A 24544-nucleotide genomic window follows, 5' to 3' on the forward strand; every position below is an offset into this window, starting at 1 on the left:
GGCGTGCATTGACGTGTTCTGGCGTGCACTGGCGTGCTCTTGTGTGAATTGGCGTGCTCTGGCGTGCTCTAGCTTGCTCTGGCGTGCATTGACGTGCACTGGCGTGCTTTGGCGTGCACTGGTGTGCTCTGGCGTGCACTGGCGTGCTCTGGTGTGCATTGGCGTGCTCTGGCGTGCTCTGGCGTGCATTGACGTGCTCTGACGTGCACTGGCGTGCTCTGGTGTGAATTGGCGTGCTCTGGCGTGCACTGGCGTGCTCTGGCGTGCACTGGCGTGCTCTGGCGTGCACTGGCGTGCTCTGGCGTGCTCTGGCGTGCACTGGCGTGCTTTGGCGTGCACTGTCGTGCTCTGGTGTGAATTGGTGTGCTCGTGCGTGCACTGGCGTGCTCTGGCGTGCTCTGTCGTGCTCTGGCGTGTACTGGCGTGGACTGGCGTGCTCTGGTGTGAATTGGCATGCTCTGGCGTGCACTGGCGTGCTCTGGTGTGAATTGGCGTGCACTGGCGTGCACTGGCGTGCACTGGCGTGCTCTGGCGTGCTCTGGCGTGCTCTGGCGTGCACTGGCGTGCTTTGGCGTGCACTGTCGTGCTCTGGTGTGAATTGGCGTGCTCTGGCGTGCACTGGCGTGCTCTGGCGTGCTCTGTCGTGCTCTGGCGTGTACTGGCGTGAACTGGCGTGCTCTGGTGTGAATTGGCGTGCACTGGCGTGCTCTGGTGTGAATTGGCGTGCTCTGGCGTGCACTGGCGTGCTATGGCGTGCACTGGCGTGCTCTGGCGTGCACTGGTGTGCTCTGGCGTGCTCTGTCGTGCTCTGGCGTGCTCTGCTATGCAGAACTCAAGTTCTTGACAATAGAAATCCACTACCCGACAATAGAACTCAAATAACTTGAATAATTTTTAAAAATTCAAGTGCTGTGATGTGCGTTTTTCTAAAACTTTTTGTTCATGATTTGCTCTATAAATTTATTGATTCAATAGACTTGAAATGGTGTATTGGACATTGATTTAAACATCCTGTAATTAAAAAATGGTTTTAACAAGTGAAAAAAATATTATAGCAACTTCAAGTGCTGAGCTGTTCTCTGCTGTGCTCTACCGTGATCTGGCGTGCACTGGCGTGCTCTGGCGTGCTCTGTCGTGCTCTGTCGTGCACTGTCGTGCACTGGCGTGCTCTGGTGTGAATTGGCGTGCTCTTGTTGTAGAATCTAGCGCTAGATGTCGTGCCACCTAGAGTGGGCATATCCCCTCGATGCAGAGCCCAATACAGACAGTCTTAGACACACTCTTGTCTTTATAACATGGTGTCAGAAGTGTGCTCTCACAACTCGACGGTGTTGAGTCGTAACCGCGTGGTTTGTGAGTATTGAACTGCATCCTTCTTTATCGTACGCATCCTCCGTGTTGTTGAACTGCATCCGTCTTTATCTCGTGCATCCGTTTGTCTTGCACCATTTTCTTGAAATGTCGTCTTCGTTGAGGGCTCCTGAACCTTTTTCTTTCGGGGCCAGTGATTTGGCGGCCCAGTGGGGTATTTGGCGTAAACAGTTTTCGTGGTATTTGGTGGCTACAAATAGCGGCCTTAACGTGGATGAAGAGCAAATGGTGGGCGTGCTCATCACTCTTCTTGGCAGTGAGGGCCTCAAAATTTACGAAACTTTTGTGTTCAATCCAGCCACCGATGCCATTAAAATTGCGCCGGTGTTAGACAAATTCACTGCCCATTTTGAGCCCCGACGTAGTGAAGTTTTCGAGCGTTTTAAATTCCTGCGTCGTCATCAACTCCCTGGTGAAACTTTTGATGCGTGGTTGATTGATCTTCGTGGTCTCGTGAACTCATGTGGCTATGGTACTGGTGTTGATTCGGTCTTACGGGACCAGATAGTACTCGGTGTGGCTGATCCTTATGTCCGTGAAAAGCTGTTGTACGAAAAAGATTTGCTGCTCGCCACTGCGTGTGAAATTGTGCGTGCATGTGAGTCATCGAAAGCCCAGCTCAGCCAAATCAACACACCGTCGACAGCAGAAGCCGCTCACGCCATTCAGAGTCAACCTGGTGGCCGGAAGGTTGAGAGAAAGCCGGATTCATCATTCAGAGCTCAGCATGAGCAGCAGCCGTCCGCTAATCAACACTCAGCCCAGCAGTATCCCAAGTGTAAAGATTGCGGTCGTTCCCATAGAAAAAATCAGTGTCGGGTCACCAATGTTACGTGTTTTAATTGCAACGTGGTCGGCCATGTATCTAGTTGCTGTCCGAATCCACCCAAGCCCCGCCAGATGTCGTCACGTCAAGCACCAAGCCCCGCGGCCAAAGTTCATGCTGTGGAGGAGGAGACGCACTGGATTGGTGATGTCGATCGTGGCGGTACGGCGATGGCCCTCCCGCGGTCGGTTGAAGAAAGTTACTACGTCTCTCATGCCCTAACGTCATCTGGTGGTGAATCTGAGTGGCGCCAAGAAGTGACAGTAGATGGCGTTAAAGTTAACTTCAAGCTTGATTCGGGCGCCACATGCAACATTCTGCCGTATGAGTCATTTTCTCGGCTGCCCAAACCACGCCGCTGTCTTCGCCCTGGGCCCATTGTTCGCAGTTATAGTTCACAAGATGGCCTCTTACGCGTGCTCGGATTGCACACAGCCAAGGTGGTTCACAGAGGCGCTTTATTTGTCATCGACTTTGTCGTAGTTGACGAGCCTGGCCAGCCACCCCTTCTAGGACTCCCGTCTTGCGACAAGCTGAACTTGATTCGGCGAGTCGATGCTGTTCAGTCGCCAGTAGAAGCTCCGCTGCCGCCAATCGTCGTGGAATTTATGGACGTCTTCGAAGGATTAGGTAAATTACCTGTCGAACACGACATTAGGCTGCTGTCGGGTGCTAATCGCGTGGATCCTGTTGTGTGTGCAGCCAGTCGACTTCCGTTCCGGCTGGAGGATCGCGTTTTCAAGAAATTGGACGAAATGGTCAACGACAAAATCCTCACCCCCGTGCAAGAGCCAACTGAGTGGGTCAGCCGAATGATGGTAGTGGGAAAGCCGGACGGTGATGTCCGTATTTGTCTGGACCCGTTTGAGCTCAACAAGGCTATTCAACGTCAACATTTTGCCGTCCCCACCATTGAGCAGCTGTTCAGCAAGTTGGGTAAGGCTCGATATTTTTGCAGCCTTGATGCTGCGTCTGGTTTCTATCAGATTCCTTTGTCTGATGCAGCGTCCTATTTGTGCACAATGGCCACTCCGAAAGGCCGTTATCGCTTCCTCCGGCTGCCGTTTGGATTGAAGTCAGCCCCTGAAATTTATCTTCAGACGATGAACGACTTGTTTGGAGACCTGTCCGGCGTACTCATCTACTTTGATGATTTCCTTGTAACGGGTGAAACGGAGGAGGAACTTCTAGCCAACCTTCGTCAAGTGTTTGTACGTTGCCGTCTCCATGACTTGAAGCTTCAGTTAAAAAAGTGCAAATTCTTCCTCCAGGAGCTCCCGTGGCTAGGCCATGTCATTGGCCAGGGAATTTTAAAGCCGGACCCTCTCAAGATTTCGGCAATTGTGGAAATGCCTGATCCAACTTGTCCGGCAGATCTCGTCCGTCTCCTGGGCATGGTGACATACCTGGACAAATTCTGCCAAAATCTCGCGGGTCTGACACGACCCTTACGTGACTTGCTCAAAGCAGACGCAGCGTGGGTGTGGGAAGAGCCCCAGAAGATGGCCCTTGGTCAGCTAAAAAGTGCATTTTCGTCTCTTCCAGTGCTACGACTGTTTGACCACTCACTGCCCTTGGTTGTGTCCGTTGATGCGTCTCCCGTCGGCATCGGTGCAGTGTTGCTTCAAAATAACCAACCGATCGCGTACTCGTCAACGTCGTTAACCGATACTCAAAAACGGTACTTTCAGATCGAAAAGGAGCTGTTGGCGGTCCAGTTTGGACTCATGCGCTTCCGGCAGTACGTCTATGGCCAAATGGTGGTGGTTGAAACCGATCACAAGCCGTTGGTTGGCCTCCTGGAGAAGCCCATTGCGTCTTGTTCCCCGAGAATCCAGCGGATGCGTCTTCAACTCCAGCGATTTGATTTCCAGCTCGTCTACAAGCCGGGCAAGGAGCTGTTTATCGCCGACACGCTTAGTCGGGCTCCGTCGCCCCGCCTCTTTACCGATGACGTCACTCAAGACTGTGAGGAGCAGGTTCACGCTGTTCTTGACCTGATAATTCCTCATGATTCAACTCGTGTCAAGTTTGCTGCAGCAACAATGGCAGACCCGACTCTCCGTCTCCTGAAAGAAGTCCTTCGGCGTGGATGGCCTGATCACAAGGCCCAGTGTCCGGTGGCCGTTAAGCCGTTCTGGCCAGTACGCCACCACTTGTCTGAAGCTGATGGTCTGCTACTCAATGGCAGCCGGTTGGTGGTTCCGATTTCGCTTCGGCAGGAAGTGTTGGCCGGAATACACGACGGCCATTTTGGAGAGGTGAAGTGCATCTTACGGGTCAAATCGGCCGTTTATTGGCCCGGGTGTGACGAGCAAATTCGCAACATGGTGGCCAGCTGTTCGACCTGCCAAACGCATCGCCATCGAAACCCAGCGCAGCCTCTTCGTCCAGTGCCGTTGCCGGTTCATGCATTTCAGTGGGTGTCGGCTGACATTTTTCTACATGGTGGCGTCAACTACCTCCTGATTGTTGACGCATATAGCAAGTGGCCGGCATGCGTTCCGTTGCGCAGTTTATCGTCGTCGTCCGTCGTCGCCGAAATGGACCGCATATTTAGTGACTTTGGCGTTCCGGAAATTGTCATGTCCGACAATGGCTCTCAGTTCGATTGCGCCGAATTTCGAGAGTTCTGCGAGGGCCGTGCAGTTCGGTCAGTGACGTCCAGCCCAACCTACGCACAGTCCAATGGTCTGGTGGAGCGCCACATACAGACAGTAAAAAAGACGCTCCTAAAAATGTTTACGGATGGCCGGTCTCTGTGGGAGGCCTTGGCGGCCATTCGGTCAACTCCAATATCGTCGGACCTGCCGTCTCCGGCAGTGTTATTGCAGGGACGCCACCTTCGTGGCAGCTTGCCGTTTCTGCAGGATCGTCTGGTTCCACAATTTGTATCTGCCAAGTTCGTTCACGGCCAGCTCCAGCGTCGTCAGGCTACGGCTTGTTTTACTCACGGCGGTCGTCCGGATGTTCGTGGGTCGGCGCTCATTATCGGTCAACGTGTCCGGGCGTTCGTCTCTGGATTGTGGTTACCAGGTGCCGTCGAAGCTGTATGCAGCGAACCGGACTCATATGTCGTTCGGTTGGCGGATGGGCGAGCTTTTCGTCGGACGCGCCGCGATATAAATCTTGACAACTCGCCGTCGGCAGGATTGGCCGTGGGTCAACAGAGTGGTGGTGCTGCTGTAATCCCGTCTGCTGTTCGCGGTTATCGCCCCGCCCCTGCTAATCATCTGCTGCCGGCCCTGTCTTGGTCTCCGCCTGGTCTGCCTGCCCGCGCTGTGACTGTTCCAGTTGCCCATCCAGTTGCCCAGCCGCTTCCGGCAGCCCTGGGTCAACCGTCAATGATACCACAGCCTCCGCCAATCGTTGTCAACCCGGCGCCCGGCCCGGCAACTCCTGCAAGGCCACGTGCGGCGCCCGTCTCAACCGACAAGCGCGCTACCGTCCAGCTGCCCTCTGTCCAGCCCCCCCCCTGACTGTGTCAAGTCCGCTGGCCGTCGCGCCTCATCGTCCGGGCTCGACTCGCTCTGGTCGCCCTTACCTCAAGCCGTCTTAATTGTCTGAATGTGATTCCGTGTCCGTTGTCCTGGCTGCTTTGCTAGTGACACATTTGGCCGTTTTGCTCTACTTTCACTCATGGAATTCGTCGTCTAATTCTCAATTTTTTTTTCTCTCTTCCTGTGTCTCGTCTCATTGTTCATGTCATGTCGTTTTCTTGTCTCATTGTTCGTTTCATTGTGTTTGTTTTCTGGTTTTCGTCCCATTGTTCATCTCATGTCGTGTTTTCTCATTATTCATTTCATTGTGTTTGTTCTCATGTTCGGCATGTTAGTTCTTGTCGTTCTTTTGTGTAATCAGTGTGCAAGGGGGAGATGTTGTAGAATCTAGCGCTAGATGTCGTGCCACCTAGAGTGGGCATATCCCCTCGATGCAGAGCCCAATACAGACAGTCTTAGACACACACTTGTCTTTATAACAGCTCTGGCGTGCACTGGCGTGCTCTGGTTGGAATTGGCGTACTCTGGCGTGCACTGGCGTGCACTGGCGTGCTCTGGCGTGCACTGGCGTGCTTTGGCGTGCACTGGCGTGCTCTGGCGTGCACTGGCGTGCTCTTGCGTGCATTGACGTGCTCTGGCGTGCACTGGCGTGCTCTTGCGTGCACTGGCGTGCTCTGGCGTGCATTGACGTGGTCTGGCGTGCACTGGCGTGCTCTGGTTTGAATTGGCGTACTCTGGCGTACACTGGCGTGCTCTGGCGTGCACTGGCGTGCTTTGGCGTGCATTGACGTGCTCTGGCGTGCACTGGAGTGCTCTGGCGTGCACTGGCGTGCTCTGGCGTGCATTGACGTGCTCTGGCGTGCACTGGCGTGCTCTGGCGTGCATTGACGTGCTCTGGCGTGCACTGGCGTGCTCTTGTGTGAATTGGCGTGCTCTGGCGTGCTCTAGCTTGCTCTTGCGTGCATTGACGTGCACTGGCGTGCTCTGGCGTGCACTGGTGTGCTCTGGCGTGCACTGGCGTGCTCTGGTGTGTGCTCTGGCGTGCTCTGGCGTGCACTGGCGTGCTCTGGTGTGAATTGCCGTGCTCTGGCGTGCACTGGCGTGCTTTGGCGTGCACTGGCGTGCTCTGGCGTGCTCTGGCGTGCACTGGCGTGCTTTGGCGTGCACTGTCGTGCTCTGGTGTGAATTGGCGTGCTCTGGCGTGCACTGGCGTGCTCTGGCGTGCTCTGTCGTGCTCTGGCGTGTACTGGCGTGCACTGGCGTGCTCTGGTGTGAATTGGCGTGCTCTGGCGTAACTGGCGTGCTCTGGTGTGAATTGGCGTGCTCTGGCGTGCACTGGCGTGCACTGGCGTGCACTGGCGTGCACTGGCGTGCTCTGGCGTGCACTGGCGTGCTCTGGCGTGCACTGGCGTGCTTTGGCGTGCACTGTCGTGCTCTGGTGTGAATTGGCGTGCTCTGGCGTGCACTGGCGTGCTCTGGCGTGCTCTGTCGTGCTCTGGCGTGTACTGGCGTGCACTGGCGTGCTCTGGTGTAAATTGGCGTGCACTGGCGTGCTCTGGTGTGAATTGGCGTGCTCTGGCGTGCACTGGCGTGCTCTGGCGTGCACTGGCGTGCTCTGGCGTGCTCTAGCGTGCTCTGGCGTGCACTGGTGTGCTCTGGCGTGCTCTGTCGTGCTCTGGCGTTCTCTGCTATGCAGAACTCAAGTGATTGACAATAGAAATCCACTACCCGACAATAGAACTCAAATAACTTGAATAATTTTTAAAAATTCAAGTGCTGTGATGTGCGTTTTTCTAAAACTTTTTGTTCATGATTTGCTCTATAAATTTATTGATTCAATAGACTTGAAATGGTGCATTGGACATTGATTTAAACATCCTGTAATTAAAAAATGGTTTTAACAAGTGAAAAAAATATTATAGCAACTTCAAGTGCTGAGCTGTTCTCTGCTGTCCTCTACCGTGCTCTGGCGTGCACTGGCGTGCTCTGGCGTGCTCTTGCGTGCTCTGGCTTGCTCTGGCGTGCATTGATGTGCACTTGCGTGCTCTGGCGTGCACTGGTGTGCTCTGGCGTGCACTGGCGTGCTCTGGCGTGCTCTGGCGTGCAATGGCGTGTTCTGGCGTGCATTGACGTGCTCTGACGTGCACTGGCGTTCTCTGGTGTGAATTGGCGTGCTCTGGCGTGCACTGGCGTGCACTGGCGTGCACTGGCGTGCACTGGCGTGCACTGGCGTGCACTGGCGTGCTCTGGCGTGCTCTGGCGTGCACTGGCGTGCTTTGGCGTGCACTTTCGTGCTCTGGTGTGAATTGGCGGGCACTGGCGTGCACTGGCGTGCTCTAGCGTGCTCTTTTGTGCTCTGTCGTGCACTGGCGTGCTTTGGTGTGAATTGGCGTGCTCTGGCGTGCACTGGCGTGCTCTGGTTTGAATTGGCGTTATCTGGCGTGCACTGGCGTGCTCTGGCGTGCATTGACGTGCTCTGGCGTGCACTGGCGTGCTCTGGCGTGCACTGGCGTGCTCTGGCTTGCACTGGCGTGCTCTGTCGTGCACTGGCGTGCTCTGACGTGCACTGACGTGCTCTGGCGTGCACTGGCGTGCTCTGGCGTGCTCTGGCGTGCACTGGCGTGCTCTGGCGTGCACTGTTGTGCTCTGGCGTGCACTGGCGTGCTCTGGCGTGCACTGGCGTGCTCTGGCGTGCATTCACGTGCTTTGGCGTGCACTGGCGTGCTCTTGTGTGAATTGGCGTGCTCTGGCGTGCTCTGGCGTGCTCTAGCTTGCTCTGGCGTGCATTAACGTGCACTGGCGTGCTCTGGCGTGCACTGGCGTGCTCTGGCGTGCATTGACGTGCTCTGACGTGCACTGGCGTGCTCTGGTGTGAATTGGCGTGCTCTGGCGTGCACTGGCGTGCTCTGACGTGCTCTTGCGTACTCTGGCTTGCTCTGGCGTGCATTGACGTGCACTGGCGTGCTCTGGCGTGCACTGGCGTGCTCTGGCGTGCACTGGCGTGCTCTGGCGTGCACTGGCGTGCTCTGGGGTGCACTGGCGTGCTCTGGGGTGTACTGGCGTGCTCTGGGGTGCACTGGCTTGCTTTGGCGTGCATTGACGTGCTCTGACGTGCACTGGCGTGCTCTGGTGTGAATTGGCGTGCTCTGGCGTGCACTGGCGTGCTCTGGCGTGCACTGGCGTGCTCTGGCGTGCTCTGGCGTGCACTGGCGTGCTTTGGCGTGCACTGTCGTGCTCTGGTGTGAATTGGCGTGCTCTGGCGTGCACTGGCGTGCTCTGGCGTGCTCTGTCGTGCTCTGGCGTGTACTGGCGTGCACTGGCGTGCTCTGGTGTGAATTGGCGTGCTCTGGCGTGCACTGGCGTGCTCTGGTGTGAATTGGCGTGCTCTGGCGTGCACTGGCGTGCTCTTGCGTGCTCTGGCTTGCTCTGGCGTGCATTGATGTGCACTTGCGTGCTCTGGCGTGCACTGGTGTGCTCTGGCGTGCACTGGCGTGCTCTGGCGTGCTCTGGCGTGCAATGGCGTGTTCTGGCGTGCATTGACGTGCTCTGACGTGCACTGGCGTTCTCTGGTGTGAATTGGCGTGCTCTAGCGTGCACTGGCGTGCTCTGGCGTGCACTGGCGTGCTTTGGCGTGCATTTTCGTGCTCTGGTGTGAATTGGCGGGCACTGGCGTGCACTGGCGTGCACTGGCGTGCTCTAGCGTGCTCTTTTGTGCTCTGTCGTGCACTGGCGTGCTTTGGTGTGAATTGGCGTGCTCTGGCGTGCACTGGCGTGCTCTGGTTTGAATTGGCGTACTCTGGCGTGCACTGGCGTGCTCTGGCGTGCATTGACGTGCTCTGGCGTGCACTGGCGTGCTCTGGCGTGCACTGGCGTGCTCTGGCTTGCACTGGCGTGCTCTGGCGTGCACTGGCGTGCTCTGACGTGCACTGACGTGCTCTGGCGTGCACTGGCGTGCTCTGGCGTGCTCTGGCGTGCACTGGCGTGCTCTGGCGTGCACTGTTGTGCTCTGGCGTGCACTGGCGTGCTCTGGCGTGCATTCACGTGCTTTGGCGTGCACTGGCGTGCTCTTGTGTGAATTGGCGTGCTCTGGCGTGCTCTGGCGTGCTCTAGCTTGCTCTGGCGTGCAATGACGTGCACTGGCGTGCTCTGGCGTGCACTGGCGTGCTCTGGCGTGCATTGACGTGCTCTGACGTGCACTGGCGTGCTCTGGTGTGAATTGGCGTGCTCTGGCGTGCACTGGCGTGCTCTGGCGTGCACTGGCGTGCTCTGGCGTGCACTGGCGTGCTCTGGCGTGCTCTGGCGTGCACTGGCGTGCTTTGGCGTGCACTGTCGTGCTCTGGTGTGAATTGGCGTGCTCTGGCGTGCACTGGCGTACTCTGGCGTGCTCTGTCGTGCTCTGGCGTGTACTGGCGTGCACTGGCGTGCTCTGGTGTGAATTGGCGTGCTCTGGCGTGCACTGGCTTGCTCTGGCGTGCACTGGCGTGCTCTGGCGTGCACTTGCGTGCTCTGGCGAGCACTGGCATGCTCTGGCGTGCACTGGCGTGCTCTGGCGTGCAATGGCGTGCTCTGGCGTGCACTGGCGTGCTCTGGTGTGCACTGGCGTGCTCTGGCGTGCACTGGCGTGCTCTGGCGTGCACTGGCGTGCTCTGGCGTGCACTGGCGTGCACTGGCGTGCTCTGGCGTGCTCTGTCGTGCTCTGGCGTGCTCTGCTTTGCAGAACTCAACTGCTTGACAATAGAAATCCACTACCCGACAATAGAACTCAAATAACTTGAATAATTTTCAAAAATTCATGTGCTGTGATGTGCGTTTTTCTCAAACTTTTTGTTCATGATTTGCTCTATAAATTTATTGATTAAATAGACTTGAAATGGTGTATTGGACACTGATTTACACATCCTGTAATTAAAAAATTGTTTTAACAAGTGAAAAAAATATTATAGTAACTTCAAGTGCTGAGCTGTTCTCTGATGTGCTCTACCGTGCTCTGGCTAGCACTGGCGTGCACTGGCGTCCTCTGGCGTGCTCTGGCGTGCTCTGGCGTGCTCTGGCGTGCTCTGGCTTGCATTGACGTGCTCTGGCGTGCTCTGGCGTATACTGGCCTGCTCTGGTGTGAATTGGCGTGCACTGGCGTGCACTGGCGTGCACTGGCGTGCTCTGGCGTGCACTGGCGTTCTTTGGCGTGCACTTGCGTGCTCTGGTGTGCACTGGCGTGCTCTGGCGTGCATTGACGTGCTCTTGCGTGCACTGGCGTGCTCTGGCGTGCTCTGGTGTGAATTGGCGTGCTTTGGCGTGCACTGGCGTGCTCTGGTGTGAATTTGCGTGCTCTGGCGTGCATTGACGTGCTCTGGCGTGCTCTGGCGTGCTCTGGTGTGAATTGGCGTGCTCTGGCGTGCACTGGCGTGCTCTGGCGTGCTCTGTCGTGCTCTGGCGTGCTCTGCCATGCAGATCTCAAGTGCTTGACAATAGAAATCCACTAACCGACAATAGAACTCAAATAACTTGAATAATTTTTAAAAATTCAAGTGCTGTGATGTGCGTTTTTCTCAAACTTTTTGTTCATGATTTGCTCTATAAATTTATTGATTCAATAGACTTGAAATGGTGTATTGGACATTGATTTAAACATCCTGTAATAAAAAAATGGTTTTAACAAGTGAAAAAAATATTATAGCAACTTCAAGTGCTGAGCTGTTCTCTGCTGTGCTCTACCGTGATCTGGCGTGCACTGGCGTGCTCTGGCGTGCTCTGTCGTGCTCTGTCGTGCACTGTCGTGCACTGTCGTGCTCTGGTGTGAATTGGCGTGCTCTGCCGTGCACTGGCGTGCTCTGGTTGGAATTGGCGTACTCTGGCGTGCACTGGCGTGCACTGGCGTGCTCTGGCGTGCACTGGCGTGCTTTGGCGTGCACTGGCGTGCTCTGGCGTGCACTGGCGTGCTCTTGCGTGCATTGACGTGCTCTGGCGTGCACTGGCGTGCTCTTGCGTGCACTGGCGTGCTCTGGCGTGCATTGACGTGGTCTGGCGTTCACTGGCGTGCTCTGGTTTGAATTGGCGTACTCTGGCGTACACTGGCGTGCTCTGGCGTGCACTGGCGTGCTTTGGCGTGCATTGACGTGCTCTGGCGTGCACTGGCGTGCTCTGGCGTGCACTGGCGTGCTCTGGCGTGCATTGACGTGCTCTGGCGTGCACTGGCGTGCTCTGGCGTAAATTGACGTGCTCTGGCGTGCACTGGCGTGCTCTTTTGTGAATTGGCGTGCTCTGGCGTGCTCTGGTGTGCTCTAGCTTGCTCTGGCGTGCATTGACGTGCACTGGCGTGCTCTTGCGTGCACTGGTGTGCTCTGGCGTGCACTGGCGTGCTCTGGTGTGTGCTCTGGCGTGCTCTGGCGTGGATTGACGTGCTCTGGCGTGCACTGGCGTGCTCTGGTTTGAATTGGCGTACTCTGGCGTACACTGGCGTGCTCTGGCGTGCACTGGCGTGCTTTGGCGTGCATTGACGTGCTCTGGCGTGCACTGGCGTGCTCTGGCGTGCACTGGCGTGCTCTGGCGTGCACTGGCGTGCTCTGGCGTGTATTTACGTGCTCTGGCGTGCACTGGCGTGCTCTGGCGTGCATTGACGTGTTCTGGCGTGCACTGGCGTGCTCTTGTGTGAATTGGCGTGCTCTGGCGTGCTCTAGCTTGCTCTGGCGTGCACTGGCGTGCTCTGGCGTGCACTGGCGTGCTCTGGCGTGCACTGGCGTGCTCTGGCGTGCTCTGGCGTGCACTGGCGTGCTTTGGCGTGCACTGTCGTGCTCTGGTGTGAATTGGCGTGCTCGTGCGTGCACTGGCGTGCTCTGGCGTGCTTTTTCGTGCTCTGGCGTGTACTGGCGTGCACTGGCGTGCTCTGGTGTGAATTGGCATGCTCTGGCGTGCACTGGCGTGCTCTGGTGTGAATTGGCGTGCTCTGAAGTGCACTGGCGTGCTCTGGCGTGCACTGGCGTGCTCTGGCGTGCTCTGGCGTGCACTGGCGTGCTTTGGCGTGTACTGTCGTGCTCTGGTGTGAATTGGCGTGCTCTGGCGTGTACTGGCGTGCTCTGGCGTGCTCTGTCGTGCTCTGGCGTGTACTGGCGTGCACTGAAGTGCTCTGGTGTGAATTGGCGTGCACTGGCGTGCTCTGGTGTGAATTTGCGTGCTCTGGCGTGCACTGGCGTGCTATGGCGTGCACTGGCGTGCTCTGGCGTGCACTGGTGTGCTCTTGCGTGCTCTGTCGTGCTCTGGCGTGCTCTGCTATGCAAAACTCAAGTTCTTGACAATAGAAATCCACTACCCGACAATAGAACTAAAATAACTTGAATAATTTTTAAAAATTCAAGTGCTGTGATGTGCGTTTTTCTAAAACTTTTTGTTCATGATTTGCTCTATAAATTTATTGATTCAATAGACTTGAAATGGTGTATTGGACATTGATTTAAACATCCTGTAATTAAAAAATGGTTTTAACAAGTGAAAAAAATATTATAGCAACTTCAAGTGCTGAGCTGTTCTCTGCTGTGCTCTACCGTGATCTGGCGTGCACTGGCGTGCTCTGGCGTGCTCTGTCGTGCTCTGTCGTGCACTGTCGTGCACTGGCGTGCTCTGGTGTGAATTGGCGTGCTCTGGCGTGCACTGGCGTGCTCTGGTTGGAATTGGCGTACTCTAGCGTGCACTGGCGTGCACTGGCGTGCTCTGGCGTGCACTGGCGTGCTTTGGCGTGCACTGGCGTGCTCTTGCGTGCACTGGCGTGCTCTTGCGTGCATTGACGTGCTCTGGCGTGCACTGGCGTGCTCTTGCGTGCACTGGCGTGCTCTGGCGTGCATTGACGTGGTCTGGCGTTCACTGGCGTGCTCTGGTTTGAATTGGCGTACTCTGGCGTACACTGGCGTGCTCTGGCGTGCACTGGCGTGCTTTGGCGTGCATTGACGTGCTCTGGCGTGCACTGGCGTGCTCTGGCGTGCACTGGCGTGCTCTGGCGTGCACTGGCGTGCTCTGGCGTGCACTGGCGTGATCTGGCGTGCACTGGCGTGATCTGGCGTGCATTGACGTGCTCTGGCGTGCACTGGCGTGCTCTTGTGTGAATTGGCGTGCTCTGGCGTGCTCTGGCGTGCTCTAGCTTGCTCTGGCGTGCATTGACGTGCACTGGCGTGCTCTTGCGTGCACTGGTGTGCTCTGGCGTGCTCTGTTGTGTGCTCTGGCGTGCTCTGGCGTGCACTGGCGTGCTCTGGCGTGCATTGACGTGCTCTGACGTGCACTGGCGTGCTCTGGTGTGAATTGCCGTGCTCTGGCGTGCACTGGCGTGCTCTGGCGTGCTCTGGCGTGCTCTGGCGTGCTCTGGCGTGCACTGTCGTGCTCTGGTGTGAATTGGCGTGCTCTGGCGTGCACTGGCGTGCTCTGGCGTGCTCTGTCGTGCTCTGGCGTGTACTGGCTTGCACTGGCGTGCTCTGGTGTGAATTGGCGTGCTCTGGCGTAACTGGCGTGCTCTGGTGTGAATTGGCGTGCTCTGGCGTGCACTGGCGTGCTCTGGCGTGCACTGGCGTGCTCTGGCGTGCACTGGCGTGCTCTGGCGTGCACTGGCGTGCTCTGGCGTGCACTGGCGTGCTCTGGCGTGCACTGGCGTGCTCTGGCGTGCACTGGCGTGCTCTGGCGTGCACTGGCGTGCACTGGCGTGCACTGGCGTGCACTGGCGTGCACTGGTGTGCTCTGGCGTGCACTGGCGTGCTCTGGCGTGCTCTGGCGTGCACTGGCGTGCTCTGGCGTGCACTGGCGTGCTCTGGCGTGCACTGGCGTGCTCTGGCGTGCACTGGTGTGCTCTGGCGTGCTCTGTCGTGCTCTGGCGTTCTCTGCTATGCAGAACTCAAGTTCTTGACAATAGAAATCCACTACCCGACAATAGAACTCAAATAACTTGAATAATTTTTAAAAATTCAAGTGCTGTGATGTGCGTTTTTCTAAAACTTTTTGTTCATGATTTGCTCTATAAATTTATTGATTCAATAAACTTGAAATGGTGCATTGGACATTGATTTAAACATCCTGTAATTAAAAAATGGTTTTAACAAGTGAAAAAAATATTATAGCAACTTCAAGTGCTGAGCTGTTCTCTGCTGTCCTCTACCGTGCTCTGGCGTGCTCTGGCGTGCTCTGGCGTGCACTGGCGTGCTTTGGCGTGCACTGTCGTGCTCTGGTGTGAATTGGCGTGCTCTGGCGTGCACTGGCGTGCTCTGGCGTGCTCTGTCGTGCTCTGGCGTGTACTGGCTTGCACTGGCGTGCTCTGGTGTGAATTGGCGTGCTCTGGCGTAACTGGCGTGCTCTGGTGTTAATTGGCGTGCTCTGGCGTGCACTGGCGTGCTCTGGCGTGCACTGGCGTGCTCTGGCGTGCACTGGCGTGCTCTGGCGTGCACTGGCGTGCTCTGGCGTGCACTGGCGTGCTCTGGCGTGCACTGGCGTGCTCTGGCGTGCACTGGCGTGTTCTGGCGTGCACTGGCGTGCTCTGTTGTGCACTGGCGTGCTTTGGCGTGCACTGTCGTGCTCTGGTGTGAATTGGCGTGCTCTGGCGTGCTCTGTCGTGCTCTGGCGTGTACTGGCGTGCACTGGCGTGCTCTGGTGTGAATTGGCGTGCACTGGCGTGCTCTGGTGTGAATTGGCGTGCTCTGGCGTGCACTGGCGTGCTCTGGCGTGCACTGGCGTGCTCTGGCGTGCACTGGCGTGCTCTGGCGTGCACTGGCGTGCTCTGGCGTGCACTGGCGTGCTCTGGCGTGCACTGGCGTGCTCTGGCGTGCACTGGCGTGCTCTGGCGTGCACTGGCGTGCTCTGGCGTGCACTGGCGTGCACTGGCGTGCACTGGCGTGCTCTGGCGTGCACTGGCGTGCTCTGGCGTGCACTGGCGTGCTCTGGCGTGCACTGGCGTGCTCTGGCGTGCACTGGTGTGCTCTGGCGTGCTCTGTCGTGCTCTGGCGTTCTCTGCTATGCAGAACTCAAGTTCTTGACAATAGAAATCCACTACCCGACAATAGAACTCAAATAACTTGAATAATTTTTAAAAATTCAAGTGCTGTGATGTGCGTTTTTCTAAAACTTTTTGTTCATGATTTGCTCTATAAATTTATTGATTCAATAAACTTGAAATGGTGCATTGGACATTGATTTAAACATCCTGTAATTAAAAAATGGTTTTAACAAGTGAAAAAAATATTATAGCAACTTCAAGTGCTGAGCTGTTCTCTGCTGTCCTCTACCGTGCTCTGGCGTGCATTGGCGTGCTCTGGCGTGCTCTTGCGTGCTCTGGCTTGCTCTGGCGTGCATTGATGTGCACTTGCGTGCTCTGGCGTGCACTGGTGTGCTCTGGCGTGCACTGACGTGCTCTGGCGTGCTCTGGCGTGCACTGGCGTGTTCTGGCGTGCATTGACGTGCTCTGACGTGCACTGGCGTGCTCTGGTGTGAATTGGCGTGCTCTAGCGTGCACTGGAGTGCTCTGGCGTGCACTGGCGTGCTCTGGCGTGCACTGGCGTGCTCTGGCGTGCACTGGCGTGCTCTGGCGTGCACTGGCGTGCTCTGGCGTGCACTGGCGTGCTCTGGCGTGCTCTGGCGTGCACTGGCGTGCTTTGGCGTGCACTTTCGTGCTCTGGTGTGAATTGGCGGGCACTGGCGTGCACTGGCGTGCTCTAGCGTGCTCTGTCGTGCTCTGTCGTGCACTGGCGTGCTTTGGCGTGAATTGGCGTGCTCTGGCGTGCACTGGCGTGCTCTGGTTTGAATTGGCGTACTCTGGCGTGCACTGGCGTGCTCTGGCGTGCATTGACGTGCTCTGGCGTGCACTGGCGTGCTCTGGCGTGCACTGGCGTGCTCTGGCGTGCACTGGCGTGCTCTGGCTTGCACTGGCGTGCTCTGGCGTGCACTGACGTGCTCTGGCGTGCACTGGCGTGCTCTTGCGTGCTCTAGCGTGCACTGGCGTGCTCTGGCGTGCACTGTTGTGCTCTGGCGTGCACTGGCGTGATCTGGCGTGCACTGGCGTGCTCTGGCGTGCTCTGGCGTGCACTGGCGTGCTCTGGCGTGCATTCACGTGCTTTGGCGTGCACTGGCGTGCTCTTGTGTGAATTGGCGTGCTCTGGCGTGCTCTAGCTTGCTCTGGCGTGCATTGACGTGCACTGGCGTGCTCTGGCGTGCACTGGTGTGCTCTGGCGTGCACTGGCGTGCTCTGGCGTGCTCTGGCGTGCACTGGCGTGCTCTGGCGTGCATTGACGTGCTCTGACGTGCACTGGCGTGCTCTGGTGTGAATTGGCGTGCTCTGGCGTGCACTGGCGTGCTCTGGCGTGCTCTGGCGTGCTTTGTCGTGCACTGTCGTGCTCTGGTGTGAATTGGCGTGCTCTGGCGTGCTCTGGCGTGCTCTGGCGTGCACTGGCGTACTCTGGCGTGCTCTGTCGTGCTCTGGTGTGTACTGGCGTGCACTGGCGTGCTCTGGTGTGAATTGGCGTGCTCTGGCGTGCACTGGCGTGCTCTGGCGTGCACTGGCGTGCTCTGGCGTGCACTGGCGTGCTCTGGCGTGCACTGGCGTGCACTGGCGAGCTCTGGCATGCTCTGTCGTGCTCTAGCGTGCTCTGCTATGCAGAACTCAAGTGCTTGACAATAGAAATCCACTACCCGACAATAGAACTCAAATAACTTGAATAATTTTTAAAAATTCAAGTGCTGTGATGTGCGTTTTTCTCAAACTTTTTGTTCATGATTTGCTCTATAAATTTATTGATTCAATAGACTTGAAATGGTATTTTGGACATTGATTTACACATCCTGTAATAAAAAAATGGTTTTAACAAGTGAAAAAAATATTATAGCAACTTCAAGTTCTGAGCTGTTGTCTGCTGTACTCTACCGTGCACTGGCGTGCTCTGGCGTGCACTGGCGTGCTCTGGCGTGCTCTGGCGTTTACTGGCTTGCTTTGGCGTGCATTGACGTGCTCTGACGTGCACTGGCGTGCTCTGGTGTAAATTGGCGTGCTCTGGCTTGCACTGGCGTGCTCTGGCGTGCTCTGGCGTGCACTGGCGTGCTTTGGCGTGCACTGTCGTGCTCTGGTGTGAATTGGCGTGCTCTGGCGTGCACTGGCGTGCTCTGGCGTGCTCTGTCGTGCTCTGGCGTGTACTGGCGTGCACTTGCGTGCTCTGGTGTGAATTGGCGTGCTCTGGCGTGCACTGGCGTGCTCTGGTGTGAATTGGCGTGCTCTGGCGTAAACTGGCGTGCTCTGGCGTGCACTGGCGTACTCTGGCGTGCACTGGCGTGCTCTGGCGTGCACTGGCGTGCTCTGGCGTGCACTGGCGTGCTCTGGCGTGCACTGGCGTGCTCTGGCGTGCACTGGCGTGCTCTGGCGTGCACTGGCGTGCTCTGGCGTGCACTGGCGTGCTCTTGCGTGCACTGGCGTGCTTTGGCGTGCACTTGCGTGCTCTGGTGTGCACTGGCGTGATCTGGCGTGCATTGACGTGCTCTTGCGTGCACTGGCGTGCTCTGGCGTGCTCTGGTGTGAATTGGCGTGCTCTGGTGTGCACTGGCGTGCTCTGGTGTGAATTGGCGTGCTCTGGCGTGCATTGACGTGCTCTGGCGTGCTCTGGCGTGCTCTGGTGTAAATTGGCGTGCTCTGGCGTGCACTGGCGTGCTCTGGCTTGCACTGGCGTACTCTGGCGTGCACTGGCGTGCTCTGGCGTGCACTGGCGTGCTCTGGCGTGCTCTGGTGTGAATTGGCGTGCTCTGGCGTCCTCTGGCGTGCTCTGGCGTGCTCTGGCGTGCTCTGGCTTGCATTGACGTGCTCTGGCGTGCTCTGGCGTATACTGGCCTGCTCTGGTGTGAATTGGCGTGCACTGGCGTGCACTGGCGTGCTCTGGCGTGCACTGGCGTGCTTTGGCGTGCACTTGCGTGCTCTGGTGTGCACTGGCGTGCTCTGGCGTGCATTGACGTGCTCTTGCGTGCACTGGCGTGCTCTGGCGTGCTCTGGTGTGAATTGGCGTGCTCTGGCGTGCACTGGCGTGCTCTGGTGTGAATTTGCGTGCTCTGGCGTGCATTGACGTGCTCTGGCGTGCTCTGGTGTGAATTGGCGTGCTCTGGCGTGCACTGGCGTGCTCTGGCGTTCTCTGTCGTGCTCTGGCGTGCTCTGCTATGCAGATCTCAAGTGCTTGACAATAGAAATCCACTAACCGACAATAGAACTCAAATAACTTGAATAATTTTTAAAAATTCAAGTGCTGTGATGTGCGTTTTTCTCAAACTTTTTGTTCATGATTTGCTCTATAAATTTATTGATTAAATAGACTTAAAATGGTGTATTGGACATTGAATTACACATCCTGTAATTCAAAAATGGTTTTAACAAGTGAAAAAAATATTATAGCAACTTCAAGTGCTGAGCTGTTCTCTGATTTGCTCTACCGTGCTCTGGCGTAAACTGGCGTGCACTGGCGTGCTCTGGCGTGCTCTCGCGTGCTCTGGCGTGCTCTGGCTTGCTCTGGCATGCATTGACGTGCTCTGCCGTGCTCTGGCGTATACTGGCGTGCTCTGGTGTGAATTGGCGTGCACTGGCGTGCACTGGCGTGCTCTGGCGTGCACTGGCGTGCTTTGGCGTGCACTTGCGTGCTCTGGTGTGCACTGGCGTGCTCTGGCGTGCATTGACGTGCTCTTGCGTGCACTGGCGTGCTCTGGCGTGCTCTGGTGTGAATTGGCGTGCTCTGGCGTGCACTGGCGTGCTCTGGTTGGAATTGGCGTACTCTGGCGTGCACTGGCGTGCACTGGCGTGCTCTGGTGTGCACTGGCGTGCTTTGGCGTGCATTGGCGTGCTCTGGCGTGCACTGGCGTGCTCTTGCGTGCATTGACGTGCTCTGGCGTGCACTGGCGTGCTCTTGCGTGCACTGGCGTGCTCTGGCGTGGATTGACGTGCTCTGGCGTGCACTGGCGTGCTCTGGTTTGAATTGGCGTACTCTGGCGTACACTGGCGTGCTCTGGCGTGCACTGGCATGCTTTGGCGTGCATTGACGTGCTCTGGCGTGCACTGGCGTGCTCTGGCGTGCACTGGCGTGCTCTGGCGTGCACTGGCGTGCTCTGGCGTGCATTGACGTGCTTTGGCGTGCACTGGCGTGCTCTGGCGTGCATTGACGTGTTCTGGCGTGCACTGGCGTGCTCTTGTGTGAATTGGCGTGCTCTGGCGTGCTCTAGCTTGCTCTGGCGTGCACTGGCGTGCCCTGGCGTGCACTGGCGTGCTCTGGCGTGCACTGGCGTGCTCTGGCGTGCTCTGGCGTGCACTGGCGTGCTTTGGCGTGCACTGTCGTGCTCTGGTGTGAATTGGCGTGCTCGTGCGTGCACTGGCGTGCTCTGGCGTGCTTTTTCGTGCTCTGGCGTGTACTGGCGTGCACTGGCGTGCTCTGGTGTGAATTGGCATGCTCTGGCGTGCACTGGCGTGCTCTGGTGTGAATTGGCGTGCTCTGAAGTGCACTGGCGTGCTCTGGCGTGCACTGGCGTGCTCTGGCGTGCACTGGCGTGCTCTGGCGTGCACTGGCGTGCTCTGGCGTGCACTGGCGTGCTCTGGCGTGCACTGGCGTGCTCTGGCGTGCACTGGCGTGCTCTGGCGTGCTCTGGCGTGCACTGGCGTGCTCTGGCGTGCACTGGCGTGCTCTGGCGTGCACTGGCGTGCTCTGGTGTGCACTGGCGTGCTCTGGTGTGCACTGGCGTGCTCTGGTGTGAATTGGCGTGCTCTGGCGTGCATTGACGTGCTCTGGCGTGCTCTGGCGTGCTCTGGTGTAAATTGGCGTGCTCTGGCGTGCACTGGCGTCCTCTGGCGTGCACTGGCGTGCTCTTACGTGAACTGGATTGCTCTGGCGTGCATTGACGTGCACTGGTGTGCTCTGGCGTGCACTGGCGTGCTCTGGTGTGCACTGGCGTGCTCTGGCGTGCTTTGGCGTGCACTGGCGTGCTCTGGCGTGCATTGACGTGCTCTGGTGTGAATTGGCGTGCTCTGGCGTGCACTGGCGTGCTCTGGCGTGCACTGGCGTGCTCTGGCGTGCACTGGCATGCTCTGGCGTGCACTAGCGTGCTCTGGCGTGCACTGGCGTGCTCTGGCGTGCTCTGGCGTGCACTGGCGTTCTTTGGCGTGCACTGTCGTGCTCTGGTGTTAATTGGCGTGCTCTGGCGTGCTCTGGCGTGCTCTGGCTTGCTCTGGCGTGCATTGACGTGCACTAGCGTGCTCTGGCGTGCACTGGGGTGCTCTGGCGTGCACTGGCGTGCTCTGGCGTGCATTGACGTGCTTTGACGTGCACTGGCGTGCTCTGGCGTGCACTGGTGTGCTCTGGCGTGCACTGGCGTGCTCTGGTGTGCACTGGCGTGCTCTGGCGTGCTCTGGCGTGCACTGGCGTGCTCTGGCGTGCATTGACGTGCTCTGACGTGCACTGGCGTGCTCTGGTGTGAATTGGCGTGCTCTGGCGTGCTCTGGCGTGCTCTGGCGTGCACTGGCGTGCTCTGGCGTGCTCTGGCGTGCATTGACGTGCTCTGACGTGCACTGGCCTGCTCTGGTGTGAATTGGCGTGCTCTGGCGTGCACTGGCGTGCTCTGGCGTGCACTGGCGTACTCTGGCGTGCTCTGGCGTGCTCTGGCGTACTCTGGCGTGCACTGGCGTGCTCTGGCGTGCATTGATGTGCTCTGACGTGCACTGGCGTGCTCTGGTGTTAATTGGCGTGCTCTGGCGTGCTCTGGCGTGCACTGGCGTGCTTTGGCGTGCAGTGGCGTGCACTGGCATGCTCTGGCGTGCACTGGCGTGCTTTGGCGTGCACTGTCGTGCTCTGGTGTGAATTGGCGTGCTCTGGCGTGCACTGGCGTGCTCTGGCGTGCTCTGTCGTGCTCTGGCGTGTACTGGCGTGCACTGGCGTGCTCTGGTGTGAATTGGCGTGCTCTGGCGTGCACTGGCGTGCTCTGGTGTGAATTGGCGTGCTCTGGCGTAAATTGGCGTGCTCTGGCGTGCACTGGCGTGCTCTGGCGTGCACTGGCGTGCTCTGGCGTGCACTGGCGTGCTCTGGTGTGCACTGGCGTGCTCTGGCGTGTACTGGCGTGCTCTGGCGTGCACTGGCGTGCACTGGCGAGCTCTGGCATGCTCTGTTGTGCTCTGTCGTGCTCTGCTATGCAGAACTCAAGTGCTTGACAATAGAAATCCACTACCCGACAATAGAACTCAAATAACTTGAATAATTTTTAAAAATTCAAGTGCTGTGATGTGCGTTTTTCTCAAACTTTATGTTCATGATTTGCTCTATAAATTTATTGATTAAATAGACTTAAAATGGTGTATTGGACATTGATTTACACATCCTGTAATTAAAAAATGGTTTTAACAAGTGAAAAAAATATTATAGCAACTTCAAGTGCTGAGCTGTTCTCTGATGTGCTCTACCGTGCTCTGGCGTGCACTGGCGTGCTCTGGCGTGCTCTGGCGTGCTCTGGCGTGCTCTGGCGTGCTCTGGCTTGCTCTGGCATGCATTGACGTGCTCTGGCGTGCTCTGGCGTATACTGGCGTGCTCTGGTGTGAATTGGCGTGCACTGGCATGCACTGGCGTGCTCTGGCGTGCACTGGCGTGTTTTGGCGTGCACTTGCGTGCTCTGGTGTGCACTGGCGTGCTCTGGCGTGCATTGACGTGCTCTGGCGTGCTCTGGTGTGAATTGGCGTGCTCTGGCGTGCACTGGCGTGCTCTGGCGTGCACTGGCGTGCTCTGGCGTGCACTGGCGTGCTCTGGCGTGCACTGGCGTACTCTGGCGTGCACTGGCGTGCTCTGGCGTGCACTGGCGTGCTCTGGCGTGCATTGGCGTGCTCTGGCGTGCACTGGCATGCTCTGGCGTGCATTGACGTGCTCGTGCGTGCACTGGCGTGCTCTGGCGTGCTCTGTCGTGCTCTGGCGTGCTCTGCTATGCAGATCTCAAGTGCTTGACAATAGAAATCCACTACCCGACAATAGAACTCAAATAACTTGAATAATTTTTAAAAATTCAAGTGCTGTGATGTGCGTTTTTCTCAAACTTTATGTTCATGATTTGCTCTATAAATTTATTGATTAAATAGACTTAAAATGGTGTATTGGACATTGATTTACACATCCTGTAATTAAAAAATGGTTTTAACAAGTGAAAAAAATATTATAGCAACTTCAAGTGCTGAGCTGTTCTCTGATGTGCTCTACCGTGCTCTGGCGTGCACTGGCGTGCACTGGCGTGCACTGGCGTGCACTGGCGTGCTCTGGCGTGCTCTGGCGTGCTCTGGCGTGCTCTGGCTTGCTCTGGCATGCATTGACGTGCTCTGGCGTGCTCTGGCGTATACTGGCGTGCTCTGGTGTGAATTGGCGTGCACTGGCATGCACTGGCGTGCTCTGTTGTGCACTTGCGTGTTTTGGCGTGCACTTGCGTGCTCTGGTGTGCTCTGGCGTGCTCTGGCGTGCATTGACGTGCTCTGGCGTGCTCTGGTGTGAATTGGCGTGCTCTGGCGTGCACTGGCGTGCTCTGGCGTGCACTGGCGTGCTCTGGCGTGCACTGGCGTGCTCTGGCGTGCATTGACGTGCTTTGACGTGCACTGGCGTGCTCTGGCGTGCACTGGTGTGCTCTGGCGTGCACTGGCGTGCTCTGGTGTGCACTGGCGTGCTCTGGCGTGCTCTGGCGTTCACTGGCGTGCTCTGGCGTGCATTGACGTGCTCTGACGTGCACTGGCGTGCTCTGGTGTGAATTGGCGTGCTCTGGCGTGCTCTGGCGTGCTCTGGCGTGCACTGGCGTGCTCTGGCGTGCTCTGACGTGCATTGACGTGCTCTGACGTGCACTGGCCTGCTCTGGTGTGAATTGGCGTGCTCTGGCGTGCACTGGCGTGCTCTGGCGTGCACTGGCGTGCTCTGGCGTGCACTGGCGTACTCTGGCGTGCTCTGGCGTGCTCTGGCGTACTCTGGCGAGCACTGGCGTGCTCTGGCGTGCATTGACGTGCTCTGACGTGCACTGGCGTGCTCTGGTGTGAATTGGCGTGCTCTGGCGTGCTCTGGCGTGCACTGGCGTGCTTTGGCGTGCACTGGCGTGCACTGGCATGCTCTGGCGTGCACTAGCGTGCTTTGGCGTGCACTGTCGTGCTCTGGTGTGAATTGGCGTGCTCTGGCGTGCACTGGCGTGCTCTGGCGTGCTCTGTCGTGCTCTGGCGTGTACTGGCGTGCACTGGCGTGCTCTGGTGTGAATTGGCGTGCTCTGGCGTGCACTGGCGTGCTCTGGTGTGAATTGGCGTGCTCTGGCGTAAATTGGCGTGCTCTGGCGTGCACTGGCGTGCTCTGGCGTGCACTGGCGTGCTCTGGCGTGCACTGGCGTGCTCTGGCGTGTACTGGCGTGCTCTGGCGTGCACTGGCGTGCACTGGCGAGCTCTGGCATGCTCTGTTGTGCTCTGTCGTGCTCTGCTATGCAGAACTCAAGTGCTTGACAATCGAAATCCACTACCCGACAATAGAACTCAAATAACTTGAATAATTTTTAAAAATTCAAGTGCTGTGATGTGCGTTTTTCTCAAACTTTATGTTCATGATTTGCTCTATAAATTTATTGATTAAATAGACTTAAAATGGTGTATTGGACATTGATTTACACATCCTGTAATTAAAAAATGGTTTTAACAAGTGAAAAAAATATTATAGCAACTTCAAGTGCTGAGCTGTTCTCTGATGTGCTCTACCGTGCTCTGGAGTGCACTGGAGTGCACTGGCGTGCTCTGGCGTGCTCTGGCTTGCTCTGGCATGCATTGACGTGCTCTGGCGTGCTCTGGCGTATACTGGCGTGCTCTGGTGTGAATTGGCGTGCACTGGCATGC

General features: G+C 57.2%; 1 protein-coding gene across 1 annotated transcript; it reads left to right on the forward strand.

The window, feature by feature from the left end:
• The first annotated feature begins 1458 nt into the window (after positions 1-1458).
• LOC124348715 (uncharacterized protein K02A2.6-like) lies at positions 1459-5676 on the forward strand. Its single transcript, XM_046798990.1, has 2 exons — positions 1459-3408; positions 3469-5676. Exons 1-2 carry the CDS (start codon positions 1459-1461, stop codon positions 5674-5676), a joined length of 4158 nt encoding a protein of 1385 aa, XP_046654946.1.
• Positions 5677-24544: the final 18868 nt, after the last annotated feature.

The sequence above is a fragment of the Daphnia pulicaria genome, chromosome 7, assembly GCF_021234035.1.
Source record: "Daphnia pulicaria isolate SC F1-1A chromosome 7, SC_F0-13Bv2, whole genome shotgun sequence".
NCBI classification, from domain to species: Eukaryota; Metazoa; Arthropoda; class Branchiopoda; order Diplostraca; family Daphniidae; genus Daphnia; species Daphnia pulicaria.

What these genes read in the sequence shown, in the direction of transcription:
- LOC124348715 (XM_046798990.1), top strand. Translation starts at nt 1,459, where the DNA reads ATGTCGTCTTCGTTGAGGGCTCCTGAACCTTTTTCTTTCGGGGCCAGT. An exon ending in CCAACCTTCGTCAAGTGTTT is followed by an intron (nt 3,409 to 3,468) that starts GTACGTTGCCGT and finishes TTCTTCCTCCAG; the next exon opens with GAGCTCCCGTGGCTAGGCCA.